Raw genomic sequence first — 17,681 nt, forward strand, 5'->3', positions numbered from 1 at the left:
TTGTACTAGGTAGGCCAAACAAGTTAAGATGCTCTACAGTACACAGATACCGCCTCTCAAGGTGATATGGAAGATCTAAACATATTTCAAGAATTAGGCCGTTACACTCCAAGCAAAAATTCGTTAACACAGCAAATCCGACAAACATGACAGAGGCAGCTCCGAACGACAGACAGACACTAACTGCCGGACAGACGAGCAAGCTGGGGACGAGAGACTGACCAAGAAAACAAGTAGGATTTAACAAGAGCAAATCACACAACATATCACCAATCACTTAACTTCTAATAAACTGCGATTTCTCGAGAAGACCTGGCGCAGCACCCCCAAATCGCTCTCCCGAACCGTCCGCTGCCAGCCGCTTCAATGGACGCAGGAAGCCGCGCCGATCTCCCATCCCACGGCGTCGCAGCTCGCACCGGCCAGACCGATGTCGTGGATTGACTCCTGTTGCTCTCGTCTCGACCGCGAAGCCACTACCCCTCGCTATACGGCGCTGCTCACTGGACTCACGTGGCGACCTCACATGCGCCAACGCTCAAGACGGACATGTCATCTTGTGTCTCAGTGCGCGACCGACCAACCGATCGATACAATCGCCAATGACCATTGCCTGAGCAAAGTCGAGCACACTGGCGGCCTAAAGTGCAGACTCAGATGCAGGAACTAAGCCCAGACCGGGTGACCACTCGCTGAGTTGTCTTACTGGTGGAGTGGAAAGACTCTCATTTTTCCAGCTTTAAAGTTTTATCCAAACGACAGACATACTATCCCTCCGAACGACAGACAGACACTAACAGCCTCACAAATGCCGACGAGAGACAGGCTAGCAAGCTGGGGACGAGACACTGACCCCAGACTGACTCCAGGCTCACCCATACAGACCAGCCCCCGAGCTCATAGCGCCCCTTAAATGCACGTGAACAGGCAACCTTCCCCTTTCCCACCAAAGCTGCGATTGCCACAGCGGCGCCACCGCCAGGAACGGAGGGCGACAGCATTCTCACTACTCGCTGCGGCGCGCTCTTCAAAACTGCAATTTTTAGCACGGCTCAATCTTCAGCTGCTCACGGGCGTTGATGTATATCAACGGGGACAGGTGAAAATGTGTGTCCCGACCGTGACTCTAACCCGGGACCTCCTGCTTTTATGGCAGACGCTCAATCAATCTGAGCCACAAAGGGCACAGAGGTTAGTGCGACTGCAGGGACTATCTCGCGCACGCCTCCCGCGAGACCCACATTCTCACCTTGCGTGTCAACACACTATATTCGTAGTGTCCCAGCACAACACACTCATTAATCGTGTAAGACATTCTTACCAAGTCCAGTAAGAGTTCGGGGAATATGTGTGCATCCGCACAGAAGAAGGAGCTCAGGGCCGGTATTGCCAGAACTATGTACTTGTATGGATATGGTGTCTGTTGTTTCGGACATGTCCAACAGATCAGACACCACATCCAAATAAGCATATTCGACCAGTAGAGTGGTAGCACGCGGGCATACAGAGGCTCACAGCAACGTGGCGTGACGCCGTCGCACTGAATGCGGATTATATAGGAAAATAGTGGTTTCAACCCAACATACTGGGGCACAGTATGGTGTATTTGAATGCAGAATAACACCAATCTGCTTTCAGAAAAGAAAGAAACGTCAAGAGACCTGATGCCTACAGTCTCTGATTAGCAGTTCGCGTGCCGGTGGCGCAGACATTTCCAGGAATTCCCGTCCGCCGTATTGTGTAGGATTTCAGGAGTTGTTGATCGGCGATGAACCTCCCAGGTACTGCGTCTCACCTCTACTCCCTTACTATCACTTATTACCATCTCCCCTTATTAGTCTCATGCGGTATTTCTCCTAGCATTATGTATTAAAAGGGACAGTAAAACACGAGGAAAAGAAGTACTCCACCAGCGACTGAGCAGCGGTAATGCATGACGGGAGTGATTAAAATATGGTGTTGCAGTCATTATTAGACGCCTTACGTATAGTCGGTGTGCACCCTGGGTAGTTTGTGTCTCCTGGCTAGTTTGTGTGGGTGACAGAAACCCTACGATGTTGTGGCAAGCACAGTTGCGTGTGTGTGACCGGCGTCCTCTCACGTGTGCAGGCCGGCCGCCGGCCACTGTGCGCTGGCTGCGGGACGGCCGCGTGCTGGAGGCGGCGGAGACGCGGCCCGACGCCGAGGGCGGGCCCTGGTCGGTGCGCAGCCTGCTGGTCGTGGCGGCGCTCTCCAGGGCCGACCTGCACGCGACGCTCACCTGCCGCGCCAGCAACTCGCCGCTAGCGCCGCCCGTCGAGGCCACCGTGCGGCTTGACCTATACCGTGAGTACCTCTCGCTCGACCAGCTTTGAGAACCTCTCACAGCACAAGTACATTCTTCTCTTTCACTGACAGTGCGATGCATGAGGCATAAATACATTCGTAAGTGCCATGTAAGCTATGTAGTTGAACCATGCCTTTACTTGGATAATTATGTCTCATTATAACCGTTCCCTAAAATTACAACTTAATAGCATGTTCGTCCGCCTTTGAGATGCAGTAGAGATGCAAATCCGCGTGACACGGTCTCGACAAGTCGATGAAAGTTTTCCGGATCTGCGTGGGACCACATCCCGCCACTCCCCTAAATTACGCGTTGGAGGTTTCTGGGCGCTGTGCAGCAGCGCGATATTATCGCACATGTCTTCCATCCGTTTCACAATTAGGTGAATCAGGTGATCAACACGTTAACGTGAATTAACTATAATGCTCCTTGATGCATTATTCCGGTTTCTCTCCTAGGAATCGTCAGTCGCAATTTCTTTGCTGTTTTAGCAGTTATTTCCTGTTTTGTTTTTCCAGTGTGTATTTGGAGTTAACCCAAACAGGTACTTCTCATCACGTATCTCATGCAACGCCCAATGTCGACAGAAAGTGTCGACTTGTTTCCCGTTATAAGCAAAGGACATAGTTGGCGATTCCGTATTTACCGCACATATGTCGGAAAGACACGAATGCCATACCAACCCCTCGTCTAAACATCGGTGCTTACATACACGTGTCGGAGTAGCGCTACGTTGCATATACGCTGCAAAAGTGCATCCAAATGGAAACTTCTTGATCACCCCTTTTAATGTGATTCGGGCCACGTGACGTGGACGTGACATCCAGTTGGAATATGCCTTCGCTGTCGGGGAAGACTTTAAGACTGAAAGGATGCAAGTGACCCACATTAACGTCCAGGGCAGCCCAAAACTGTCATGGTGTCTTAGATTACAACGATAACAGCCATGGAAGTAAAGTACAGTATTTCTGAATCACATTGGGCCCCAGGAATAGTGTTATAGAAATATGGATAAAACTGGATGTAAAGGAAATTTGAATATGTAATGCATCTATGGCTGAAAAATGAAGATGCGTCAGAAGAGGTGCCGAAACTGACGCCTCCCCACAATAATACACATTTCAACAGATGTTCGTGAATGTTGCTTCCAGAGTAATGAGTGTGCATGCTAAATTCGTAGTGCCTGAACGCCCTCCAGTCTCCGGCCGATGTGCCCGAGCAGTTCTAGGCGCTTCAGTCTGGAACCGCTTGACCGCTACGGTAGCAGGTTCGAATCCTGCCTCTGGTATGGATGTGTGTGAAGTTCTTAGATTGGTTAGGTTTAAGTAGTTCTAAGTTCCAGGGGACTGATGACCTCATATATTAAGTCCCATAGTGCTAGGGGCCATTTTTGAAGCCCTCCAGTCTCTACAAGATTTGTACCCAGCAGATAAATTAGTCTAGAATATCCGCTTACAAAGTATAGAGGCAGGCCATACTTTCTGCTCGCATGGCAGGACGCATGGGTGTAAATGAAAACAAAGTGGCGGATGTAGCAGCCAAGGGTGCAGCAAATAATGACTCTCAGCTCGTTCAGTGTTCCCTCCACCTGTGTGCTACCACCCAGTTCTTGAGGTACAGAGTCACGCATAAACGGACGACAAATGGGTGGAAATCACAGACAACATACACTTCTGGTTAATTCCACAACTCGGCTATGGCGTACCTCCTTCCAGTCGCACAGACTGGATGTTGCTCTTCTCATTCGTCTTCGCACTGGACACAGCACTCTTACGCATCGCTTCTTGCCCTGGGAAGAAGACCATCCAGAGTATGGGGCTTATGGTATGCAGATCACGATGTACCACAGTTAAGTAGATTGTATTTTATATTCAGACAAGCGTGCGGCCGGACATTGCCTCAGTGAAACGTAAGCCCAGGGTGCCGTGCCACAAAGTGTGATAAAACGTGTGGGGTAGAATATCGTGGACGTAGCACTGCGCTGTAATAATGTCAATAGTGTCACGAATGTCATCCAAAACGATTCAGCTACGGCCTGGAATCTCATTGAAAAGACTAGAATGGTCTTCGGTGATGAATCCTGTTTTGAAATGAGCCGCGATGACCAGCGAATTCGTGCCTGGATAGGCGCCGGAGAAAGGTGGGGCACCGATATGACTGTCGTCCGCCGTACGGCCGGCCATGAAGGAGCGATGGTCTCGGCTTCCATTCCATTTCACAGTAGTTGCCCTTCGTTGTCACCCGCCGCACCCTTACAGGACAGCGGTATGCGAACGATATTCTTTGCCCCGTTCTCTTGCCCTTCATGGCAAGCCGTCTTAGGTCTGCCTGCCTGGCTCTGCTTTGAATCGCGCGCGCTTCGAGCGCACCAATCACAGGCCGCGCAGCGACAGGCGGCGCCGCGTTCAATGTCACCCTCCTCCATCTTGCGCGGCAACCAGTGCTGCCAACTTTATAAAGATAAATCTCACGCGCCAGTCTGGCGCGACTAATAACTGGCAATTGATGGTTGGAGTGCTGACACACTATATGTGTATTCAGCAATGCTGGCAACGGGTGTGTTCCGTATGGGGCACATATCAACCTGTACCGCATCAAAAACAGCCAGAAGATGACTCACTGAAGCGATGAAACTGATAGCAACAAAATAAAACAAATCGTAAGGACCGCTGTAGGTGTTTTATTTTGCCACGATAGTAAACGGCCGTCGTCCCAGAAACCTCCTGTCAAAAGGATGGACATACAAAATGTCAATAGAGTGTTTGACTCTTTCTTTTAAAATGCCTTAAATGATTAGTTATGTCATTTTATGTTGCTAACATGCTTTTTTTTCTTGAATTTCAGTACTCTTTTATGAAAATGGAAATGCAATTCAAATAATTTAAAAGCCCACTAAAACGCTCCTTTCAAATCATGGGATGCTTGTGACGTCACTTGTAGCCTCGGTGCTCCTCCGGTCATATTGCGAAATCACAGGGATGACTTGTTTTGGAATTTATTTTCCGGAGTATGGGCTAGAGATGGTGTGTAGTACTACACTCTAGAAATACGTCTACAAAAACGCCGAAATTGACACACGCCGGTAAATTGACACCATGTCGACGCACAAGTACACTAACGTAATTAAAAATGTTTTGCACTGCGAAGTAATATTAATCTACCTCCGAGATCTTCTTTCCCACTGTTACAAGGAAGGATAGCGTTATACAACGTAATTAGGCTCTTACGGAAAATTGTTGTTTTATCCAACTTCACATAAATTACTCGGTAGCTCAGTTGTTACAGCAGTAGACCGTCGAAGTGACAAAGATTATGTCAGGAGATCTCAGGTTCGAATCCAACCCGAAAGAGTACTTTAACTTCATTGGAAATCGACTCAATAGTCCTTTCATACGAAAACCAAATCACATGTACAAAACTTCACCTCACGAACTAGAAGCAGTATATTATTGTGTTTGTTCTGCTGTATAAATGCGCTTACATTTGCAGTCGCTGTTCACTCCTGTCACGTCCAAAAATATTTTCTAATTAATATGACCACACACTGTTTGCTCTACTAGAGACGCTGATTCTTTTTTAACTTGGTACTGTCCACCTAGGATCCTTATTGTTTAAACTTTTCATGTTTCATCATCTTACATAAAGATGAAGTAAGTCTGCTTCAGACACTGACTTCAGAATACACTCACAAACATCACAGCATTTACGTTTGTGTTACCTGCACGTTGTACATGCTTTATATCTCTCCGTATAGAAAATCTCACCGTCTACATTTCGGTGTACTGTGGATGTATGGTGATATCTTCACTACTAGCAACGCTTTCCAAAAAGTCGACTGTTTGTTCGCAAAATAAATGCTTTTATCCCCTGTCGTCCACTTCTCACACTAAGATTAATGTGAAGCTATATGTAACTAACAACTGCTGTAATCAGTTGTTGCTAACTTTTCGTGTTTCGCAAAAAATTTTTAAAAGTATATGACTCTTCGAGAAATCGAACATGTGACTCCTTTTCCCACAGTCAGATCCGCTATCCGTTGTGGCCCCGAGCGCCTGCTTACTGTTGTATTTATACTGAGTGTCTTCTAGAGAGCAAATCAGCACTAAGATTTGCCAAGAACAATTTTATTGTGCTTTGGGCCGGAGCTCATGAATGATAGTTGACGGTCTAGATATTCCGTAGTATACGGACCCATTTGAAAAAGTTATACAATTGCTTTGTTTGGAGTGAGTTTAAGGATGGCTCAGCGAGTAGGAAGACGAGTATCCGTTGTTGTCCGTATCGCTGCGCTAAGTGGTTGGAGCATAAACGCATCAATTGGACAAGTTTACCAGTATCAGTATCATTGTCACTTAAAAGGTGTAACTGCGCTTTCCATCACTATGCAGCTAAAATGTTTACTGAAAAAGTACGTAAAAACCTCGTAGCTACGGCTAAATATCCAGTAACACACATATAGCTTTGTCTTATTCCTAGTCGGTAACGTCACCAGGTCCTCAGCCAATAACAGAGCGTTTTAGATCACGTGACCAAATCTTGATATTTAACGAATTTTAAGCTTTGATTATATAAAAATATCAAATATTTTGTGTGAAGATTCAAAAAAAAATGGTTCAAATGGCTCTGAGCACTATGGGACTCAACTGCTGAGGTCATTAGTCCCCTAGAACTTAGAACTAGTTAAACCTACCTAACCTAAGGACATCACAAACATCCATGCCCGAGGCAGGATTCGAACCTGCGACCGTAGCGGTCTTGCGGTTCCAGACTGAAGATTCAATTTTATAATCAATCAGAACAACAACAATCCGAACCATATTTTTAACGGAGGAAAATAGCCCATTGAGAATGTTTGGAGCACTATGGGCAGGGCCATCCAGTTTTGACGATCTGACGCTCCGACTGGACAGAATGTGGCATCATGTCCTTCAGGAGATATACTGTCGATAAATGCCAAGTCCGATGACTGCTTGCATAAGGACCAGATGTGGACCAATGCGTTGTTGACTTTCTAAATTTGTGAAGCTCTTTCTCTCTTGAATAAATCATCCAGTTTTTCTATAGTTTTAATCATTTCTTTCTGTACACGTACATCACATCCGCCGATTTCCGACCCATTCCGATGACTGCTTCGTGGTGCGTCGTTTTTCTTTCACAGAGTGTGTAATACTTGTGACACCTGGAGAAATATTTTACAAAAGTGTCCATTAACAACAACTTTGAAAACCAAACAACACTAAAAGACTATAGAAATAAAAGGAATACCGACAGCAATGCAATGTTCTGTAGTATCGTACAGAGACAACATCTAGTCCACTGCCATTAGTAAATGAAATTTTCCAGTAGTCCCGAAACCTCTAACGACTGTTTTCATTTATTTTAGTGCGTTTCGACAAATTGTTTATGTTTTCTACGTCGGTATAAAATTTTCGAAGTGGATATTCTCCCCGGAAGCACTCTTCCGGAACTACTCGCGCGAAGTGTAGTTAGTATTGTTTTCTTCACAAAGGAAGAGGCATGTATGCGTGCGTATACGCATCTGTCAGATATATTTCGACAGTATCTGCGAGAGCGAAACGAGCAACAGCGCCGCCTGCGTCGCGGGACCATAAATCCCAGAGCAATATCAGTGAGTGATACGTTCTGTTCACCGAGTCTGCTGATGCGGAAGAGCACTCGCGATCTGTGTTTGTGTTTCATGTGGTGCGATGTTTGGGAACGTTACCGCCCGCCTCACACATGCTGCTCCAAGTGATCACAAAAAGCGAAGGACAACCGCACAGAGATTATATTTGCACGGAGCAAAGGTCTTGAAGTGAACCACCGAAAATGTTCATTAATATGGATTCATGAACGCTTTGTACTTCATCAACAACTTACCATTAAATAAACCATTTCGTGAACGCGCTCGTGCCCTGCAAATACCGGAGTGAAAATATTCACCAGACTGAACGTTGGTTTGAATGTTGCAATGACTTACAAGGGAACCTCCCCATCGCACCCCCCTCAGATTTAGATATAAGTTGGCACACTGGATACGCCTTGAAAAACTGAACACAGATCAATCGAGAAAACAGGAAGAAGTTGTGTGGAACTATGAAAAAAATAAGCAAAATATACAAACTGAGTAGTCCATGCGAAAGATATGCAACATCAAGGTCATTAGAACTCAGGAGCGCCGTGGTCCCGTGGTTAGCGTGGGCAGCTGTGGAGCGTCAGGTCCTTTGTTCAAGTCTTCCCTCCAGTGAAAAGTTTAATTTCTTTATTTTCGCAAAGTTCTGTCCGTTCGTTCATTGACGACTCTGTTCACTGTAATAAGTTTAGTGTCTGTGTTTTGCGACCGCACCGGTAAACCGTGCGATTAGTAGACGAAAGGACGTGCCTCTCCAATGGGAACCGAAAACATTTGATCGCAAGGTCATAGGTCAACCGATTCCTCCACAGGACAACGCGTCTGATATATTCTATACGACACTGGTGACGGCATGTGCGTCACATGACAGGAATATATTATTGACCCACCATACTTGTACACTTGGCGAATGGGTAAAAAGATTCTTCTACCTTATCCGATTTTGGTTTTCTTGTGGATGTGATAATCACTCCCAAAAAAGTGATGAAAACGTAAGAGTTTGTCACATAAACGGAAAATAAAAAAATTAAACTTTTCACTGGAGGGAAGACTTGAACCAAGGACCTCTTGTTCAGCAGCTACTCACGCTAACTACGGGACCACGGCGCTTCCTAGTTCAGCTTAGCCTTGATATTGCCTATCTTGCACATGGGCTACTCAGTTTGTATATTTTGCTTATTTTTTCGTAGTTGCACACAACTTCTTCCTCTTTTCTCGATTGATCTGTGTTCAGTTTTTCAAGGCCGATCCACTGTGCCAACTTATAACTAAATCTGAGGGGGGTGCGATGGGGAGATTCCCTTGTTAGTATTCATCGCTCTACTTCTTGTACCGTGTTGTTGCTTTCGTCTCGCTGTTACACAAAGAAAGATATGCACCTGTAACAAAAAGGTGGCGAGACACGCAGAAAACATTCCTCACACACTGAGGAATAAGATGTGTTACATGGGTATATGTCGGGAAACACTGTTTCCATGTGAAACCATATTTTCTACTTCTCTTCATAATTACATTTGTCATGGGAAACAAACAGAAACAGAAGGTACAAATAGTACATGAAATGTTTTCTTACATGAAATGTTCAGAATACCCCCTTGGTTACATTTTCTTAGACTGTACGGTAAGTTCTAACTTTCAGGTTCAGTGGCGGTATCCGTTGTTCCAATTGTACGATGGTAATGTTGGCATGTGGATCACTTTATTGCTTGTGTTGACATACGAATAGCTTCATTGCTCTATTAACATCACGAACAAGCACGAACTGTTCACCGTTTGTGAAGAAAACATCGTCAACTGTTTAGTGTTCATCAGGGATTGTGCCTACACGTAGCACTTTCTGTGTGGTGTTCCTCACGGACTTGGTTTCCGGTACAGTATAAGTTTACTCGGGTGCGGAGTTTGCAGACAATCTTTTGCTGTACGGATTAACAGATCGTAACGTTTGTATCCGGGGGGGACTTCCATTATGAAGAAGGACGTTTTAAAGAATTGATAGCTGTCTTAGGGAGCATGGAGCGCTTACGCCTACTGCTTGTGACCTGTTGAAAGGACGAGGTTCAAGTGGAGGAGGAATCAGAGATTCAGTGCGACGGCGGGTTGCTGCTTGTTTCTCGTAATTAATGTGTTGAGGAGTTGAAAAAATTCAGCTCCAACCTAAATTAAAGCGTTTCTCGACCCAGGTCCTGTAACATATTTTCTTCCTTGTTCCCCAATAGTTTCGCCATGCGTGTTTGTTATGCGCTGTAGTAGGGCAAGCTGTTTAGCATAGAATCCTAACCACAGGGCTACTTTACAGTTTGGGCGTGAAAAAATAATTGGAAGCAGTGGTAGTATTGTAAGATGTCGCAAAAGATGCATAGAGTAAGATAAATCGGGATCAAGAATTTAACCTTTCGTTTACGTGATAATCCATGATATCACTTAAACAGTTTTTAGAGTGCAGTCAGTTGTGGTATCAGTACTAGTGAAGTATGCGAATATATATTACCAAAGTGTTACTAGAGTACTTCTGAGTGTTTTGGCATTTATACTCAATGCGAACATTCCGAAGATCATCAAACAGCACCTCAACTGACTAGAAAAAGGTGTTTGCAAATAACGCGCTTCATCAAGAGGAATTGACGACACGTGTTTCGCATCCTTCCGTAATGTTATTTTTATTATTATTTTGAGTTTTTCCTCATTACAGAGGCTCATCTCCAACATAACAGTTTACTCGGATATTACTATGCGAAGAATAAACGTTCTTAAACTATATTTTCAAAATATTTCTCCAGGTGTTTCGACCTTGTGTGTCCTCCTCCTCTGCGCCCATTCTCCTCATTGTATGCAGTACATTTTGTAGCCACGTCCACTTCTTCTTCTCCCCTCCAATATAAATTTTGGTATTTTGGCTTCCTCCATTCGTCGTACATGCCTGTACCACTGTCATTTCTTCCTATTCATTACGTCATATATTCTTTCTTTTATTTCCATTCTCCTTATTATTTCGGTGTTCCTTATCTCGTCTTTCCTGGAGAGATTTGCCGATCTTCTCCAGAAGTGCCTCTCTAGAGCTTGTAATTTTTAAATGTGCTTCAAGTTAATTGTCCAGGTCTCAATTCCGTACAGAACCACACCATCTAATATAGATTTGTGTATTAATTTTTTAGTTCTGCTCATTACATTCCTGCTCCATAAGATTGAGTTAAACATCCCAAGGACCTTCCGTCCGCTACTAATTCTTTTATTGATTTCTGACTCTGATTTTCCCTTGATTTTTAAAATGGTTCCCAAGTAACAGAAAGTGTTTATCTCTTTGATTTTCTTCCCTTCAATGTATAGCTCATCTGAGTCATTAATCAAATATTGTGTTTTTTGGTAATTAATCTTCAAATCCCAAGTTTTATATGCTACTGCTAATTGATTGCACATATAGTGGGCATCCTCCCCATCTTGTGCTACGGCTACTTGATCATCAGCAAATAATAAATTATGTAGGTAAACTCCATCTCTTATTTCTAATCCCATACTATTACATTTACGAGACTAAGTTCTAAGGCTAATATCTACATAGGTTTTAAATAATGATGGTGACATGGGACAGCCCTGTAAAAGGCCTTTGCTTGTTCTAAATTTCTGTGAAAGTTTATTACCAAAATCTGTCGTAATGTGAAAATATGTTTTAATTCCTTTCGCAAAAATTCTCATTAATGTGTTTCTTAAATATGGCATCAATGTAATCTAGCTTCATCTCGTTGGATATTGAAACTCCGTGTATCATTTTGGGAAGAGCTGTGTTATCAGTTTCACAATTTTGTCACCACCATATTTCAGACACTCCAGGTTGATATTCCTGAGTCCAGATTATTTACCATACTTTCCTGTTCCCAACGCCTGAACACTTTCTAAAATCTGGATCTCATCATCTTCATGTCAATATTCTTCCACTGTTCCTTCTGCTAGATATTATTCTCTGTCCTCATTTAATAACCAACCACTGATGGAACGATTTCGTTTTTCTCTAACGAGGACTTCTATTTCCTCTGACCACCACTCTGCTGCACGTTTGTGGTTGCTATCTTTTTTACCCAACACCTCTGTTGCAATGATTTTCACATTAGTTTTCATAGTCACACATTTCCTCTGTACGTCCTTGAAATGATTCAACCAGTTTCCTTTCCATCCTGGCCGCCAAGAGTGTTCTGATACTTTCGTCTTGTAGGCTGTCAATATTAAAAGGTATGTTTCCATCTTTCTCAGTCTGGTTCGTTTTATTTATGTTAATTGTATCATTACTTGCATTCTTCCATGGCCAATAATATTTCATTTTTACAAGATAGTGGTCTGATCCACACTGGGCTCCTCCACACTTGGCTCCTCTGTACGATCTACCGCCTACTGCCTTGCAACTGCTTGTTTGCTTGGTGATATTATAAACTATTATAGAACGAAGTTCTTTAGTGTTATGTTGCCACGTATATTTATGATTGTCTTCGTGTTTGAAAAATGTGATGGTAAATCAAATTGTTCACAAATTGCAATCAGTCGTTCCAATTGTCATTATACACATCCTCTCCATGTTTTCCTGCTATTCTACAGGATTCTCTAATTCCTACTCTTCCATTCATGTCTCTCATGATAATCAGTTCCTTTCTTCTTGGGATTCTTTAGGTAGTATCCCTGAGGGTGGCTCACTTTCTCCTTATCTTTTGTGTCATTCGTGGGTGCATATACGCCAATACTCAGAACTTCCCTAGCAAATAATGTCATTTCAACAGTTATAATAGATTGATTGATGAATATCCAATTAGTGATTCTTTTTTCCATGGTTTCTTTGTCATAATGGAGACTCTTGCTTTGGCTCTTACTGCTTTTGATACCCCACTTCAGATATGTAATGTAACTGTTTTAAAATTCCCTCTAGGTGGTAACACGTTGTATTCTATCGGACTCTGGGGAGATAATTGCAAACTCAGAAAGCCTGTACTACACTCGATAGAATTGCCCGTAACACATACAAAACTTTATCTTCAACACTATAGAAACATTAATATTAAACATCGATAGATTCAACAAAGTGTAATACAAGATACAAAGAGATGCGAGAGTGAAGGTGCAGCCATTCCCTTGATTTCCCTCCGTTGTAAGTAGCAGAACTTCAACTTCGTGTCTAGGTAGGTACGTGTCTCTCAGGTTCAGCTATTTCAGCCTTCTGGAAGTACATAAAACATAATTTAACAGTTCTAAAATCATACAGTTTTGAACTTGACTGTCTTTCGAAAATCATATAACAGTTTCAATGGAGAAATAACACAGCCAACAGGTTGCAAATAATTGTTCAATACATTTACCTATGTTTAGACACCTAAGGATGTCTTTATCAGAAAGGTATTGAGCATCTGCCTGTAATTTTTTATTGTTTTCATGGCAAAATCAGCTTCACTTGTGAATTACAAAATAATAATCGTCAGCTTCCGTACTTGGATCATAGTACTGGCTTTGACAACAACAGACTTTCCTTCGGTATTTTTCGAAAAACCACTAATATAGATCAGATGGTGCCAGCTACTTTGGTGCATACTCACTCCCATAAAAAAAAGCATTTTTCCATTCTGCCCTTCATCGTGCAGTTGCTGTACCTTGTTATCAGAGAAGCTTAATGATGGGATGAATTTAATAAAAACTCTTTAGTTGAAAACATCTTCAGAGATAAAACCGACGCTATAGTCAATACTTCAGGCTTCAGTACTCTTTCTGAAAGTAGCGCTTGTAAAAATGTTTTTCTATTCCATTTTTAGGCTCTATTTCTTACAGAACTCGTCGTCTTCTAGTTGAAAAATAAGGATATAAAGTTGCCTTTTTCACTTACAATAACTCACAGTAAAATCTTGTTTACAATCTCAAATCCTCAGTTGAAGCAATTTCCATTTTACTTAGAGAAAACAAAGGTCAAGGCTCGACCTACTAAAAGAGCTGGGGATTTTCACGCATATTCCTATGAACGATGGCCTCACCGTCAACGAACAGTTACAATTACGTACTTTTTATTTCAATGGCTTTAATTCACTAGTTGCCCATTTTTGATTTCTTTATTTTTTACTACGTTTACCTGCCTCTGGTTCCAAAACATATTTTCTTCAAATCGGATATAGATGTGTACTACTAAAGTTTCCTTCATGCAAATCGTTTTAGACTATGCAGCAGTGTACATACTTTAAAATACTCTGTACTTCGCGTAATAAACATTGCACTAAAGCCTAATAAATGGCTCTTGGTAGTACTTAATTTTCTTGGCTGCTTCGTATTTTCAAAAATACAATAAACTCTCACCTTTGAATTTTCTTTTTTGTAGTTAACTGTTGTTTACATCGGTTAATTCTGTTATAATGTCTTAAGTTGGCTTATGTCACTGTCCACGCCCGACGGGCTGTAGTATTTGGGTATTGTTTTCGTAGCAGCAATGTAAGCCACTGGGCCGCTCATTCTGATGTCGTTCCTTGCAAGATGTACATACCAAAGGCTAGAAAGTATTTAGCTTTCAATTTTTCGCTTGAGCATCTCTGCTTTAAACTTTGGCTACTGCCATCTCGCAGTGCAACTTTACGTAAGTAACCTTTCCGTGCTATGACTTTATCATATTGGTTAATGTTTCTGTGAATCTCATTTTTCTATGTGTTACTTTATAGGGCTTATAAATTTCCATTCTGATGAAGACATCGTTAGAGATATCGACACCTAGGAAAATTTATTAAACAAGTGTTTGCAACCGGCTGGCTGTGTTACTTCTCCATTGTATTTCTAAAAATGTTCATAAGACGTGCTACCAATTAAAAAAAATCAAAATTCTTTAATATACCACTTTGATGCGAATATGCCTCAGAATCTCTATTTATGAGCCATGCGTGGGTTAGAATGAACACGATGCGATGAGGCATGTGGAATGAGTCATAAAATTAGTGAACACAGCGGGGCAACACACAGAACGAGCTATGAATAAACTCGTACTACAGTCCCGGTATCCGACACGGTATGAAAGGGGGCCTCGTGTTAGGTATGCTTGAGGTTGGTTGGTCGAATCATTCAGTTAGTTACAAAGCACGTCGGGTATTGCGGTTCCACCAGGCGCTGAATGCACGTGGACACCTATACACGTCGATAATGTTCCGGCTGACCTGGTTTGCTCATAGCAATGGGAGGGCAGCATACTGGGCTACGAAGAGTGTGATCTGCAGACATAGCACCTGTGCTTCATATACCAGCTGCGGAAATCATGCAGTCATTCTGATGTATTAAATTCAGTTGGTTGTAAAATTCTTATAATTAACCTATTGCAGCTTTAGCGTGTTATCTTTATCTCTCTCTGTTCCCATTACGCATCTACCTTCCTTGGTTCAAAGCAACGTTAAAGCTCGTCCGCAGCCGTTCTTTGAAACAGCTGTGTGATTTTGGCTTTCATCTCTTCCAGAGACTGAAAAGCTAGTATCTATCTACGCAGCTCCAGTTTGAAGAAGGGTAAAAGCCACATGGAGCGTATTGTGGCGAATATGTAGCATGTTCTAGTAAAGAAAAGCCCTCCATTCTAAAAATTGTTTCACTGAGAACATTGTAAAACTTCTACTGATTCTGATTCATCAGTCTTCCTGAGATTAGGCTTTTTTCATCATCGCTTCATCGGGTAGGCTACGGCTTCAATGTGGAGTTCACATTTAAAAAAGGAAAAAAAACCTTGCTTCAAGTTTAGGATTGTACAGACGTGTCTTTCCTGTTTTAAAATTAGGCCAGTGAATTGATAGACTGTTTCTTATCACGTCATATTTGAAAATACATGTTTCGTTACACATATCATCACACATACATCACATTGGTGTAATGGCAGCATCTCACATTTGGTTCACACTCGTGTCATGACATGTGACAGCCCATAATTAATTTAGTGGACAATGGTACCTGTGTTCTTTATCTATCATGCACTATTATTCTCCATTAGAGGTCTCTAAGATTCCTCGACAGAATAAAATAATGACTTCTTATCTTAGTCGGAAGAATGTTAACCGAATGACAGCAAATCCAGAAACTGGCAGTACAGTGGACATATTGGTAGGACACTAGATTTGGAAATTAGTAAAATTGGAAAGATGCACAAAAGCGCAAAATGCAAATTATGCCAATATGTGGGTATATGTCTGCTGTTTAAATGCATCCATTCTTGCTGAAACAAAGCGTGCAATATAAATAATTAGCTGCATTACGTAAAGTCTGGGTCTTAATCCGAAAAGCACGCGAGCAAGAGCTGATCCCAGTGTCAAAAACTAGCCTGTACCCTAAAGTATTCTTAAGATCTAAATTATTTCGCATTCATGCGCTGTTGTTCCCAGACAATACCTGTAGGCTTTCAGGCTCTCCATTCTATGTTTGTACTGTGTGGTGAGAGGATTGGGGGGGGGGGGGGGTATACGTTATAAGAAATCCCCTCTAGATGCGAGACCGAAACGTTTAGTGAGAGGAAACACATTTTGCAGTGCCTTCTTTGTGCACCTGCAGTAAATATTCGGTTGATTTCACATTTTATTGCATTTCTCAGCCTGCCTTGAGAAACGCACACGTAAATCTCTGCCAAGTCGGTGACTGCGAGTTGACTATGTACCGGGTGATCAAAAAGTCAGTATAAACTTGAAAACTGAATGAATCACGGAATAATGTAGATAGAGAGGTACAAATTGACCCACATGCTTGGAATGACATGGGGTTTTATTAGAACCAAAAAAATACAAAAGTTCAAAAAATGCCCGACAGATGGGGCTTCATCTGATCAGAATAACAATAATTAGAATAACATAGTAAGATAAAGCCAAGATGATGTTCTTTACAGGAAATGCTCAATATGTCCACCATCATTTCTCAACAATAGCTGTAGTCGAGGAATAATGTTGTGAACAGCACTGTAAAGCATGTCCGGAGATATGGTGAGGCATTGGCGTCGGATGTTGTCTTTCAGCATCCCTAGAGATGTCGGTCGATCACGATACACTTGCGACTTCAGGTAACCCCAAAGCCAATAATCGCACGGACTGAGGTCTGGGGACCTGGGAGGCCAAGGCATGACGAAAGTGGCGGCTGAGCACACGTCCATCACCAAACGACGCGCGCAAGAGATCTTTCAAGCGTCTTTGTTTTTTTTTTTTTTGGTTCTGATAAAATTCCGTGTCATTCCAAGCATGTGTGTCAATTTTTACCTCTCTATCTACATTATTTCGTGGTTTATTAAGTTTTCCAATTTATACTGACTTTTTGATCACCCGGTACTTTCGGAAACCTCAGCATGTTAGGACTTGTCGACATGGTGAAATGTGAAATAACATACAACGGAAAAGTGGAATGACTGGAATAACATTAGTTGTGAGTATCGGTACTAATTTGACATTATTCGGAAGAAAACCTACAATGTTGTACTTCTGTGTCACATTGTTGCAGTCAGGATAGTTTATTAAAGCTGTACGCTGACAGAACATAGTTAATCATAACCTGGATTGGCTGTATGGTCTACGTGTACCTCAGCAGACAAACTACACAACGTTGTTAAACGGCACATAACAGCTGTTTCGTACGTTATTCGTTGGCTGACACCATTTATCAGCTTTTAAAAGAGTTATATGTTCAGCCACAGGGTTAAACATGTATCTACCGCTAACTTTGTTCACTCGTGGGCTTGTGATTTGACATACACATTTATCATACATTTTT

General features: G+C 42.5%; 1 protein-coding gene across 1 annotated transcript in view; it reads left to right on the forward strand.

The window, feature by feature from the left end:
• Window positions 1-2,054: 2,054 nt before the first annotated feature.
• The window catches only part of LOC126260506 (cell adhesion molecule 4-like), a 265,855-nt gene continuing 250,228 nt past the window's right edge, over window positions 2,055-17,681 (forward strand). Inside the window, exon 1 of the mRNA XM_049957837.1 lies at window positions 2,055-2,325. Within this exon, the coding sequence (XP_049813794.1) occupies window positions 2,055-2,325 (271 nt within the window). The remainder of the gene's footprint in view (window positions 2,326-17,681) is intronic.

The sequence above is a fragment of the Schistocerca nitens genome, chromosome 5 (assembly GCF_023898315.1).
Source record: "Schistocerca nitens isolate TAMUIC-IGC-003100 chromosome 5, iqSchNite1.1, whole genome shotgun sequence".
In the NCBI taxonomy this organism is placed as follows: Eukaryota; Metazoa; Arthropoda; class Insecta; order Orthoptera; family Acrididae; genus Schistocerca; species Schistocerca nitens.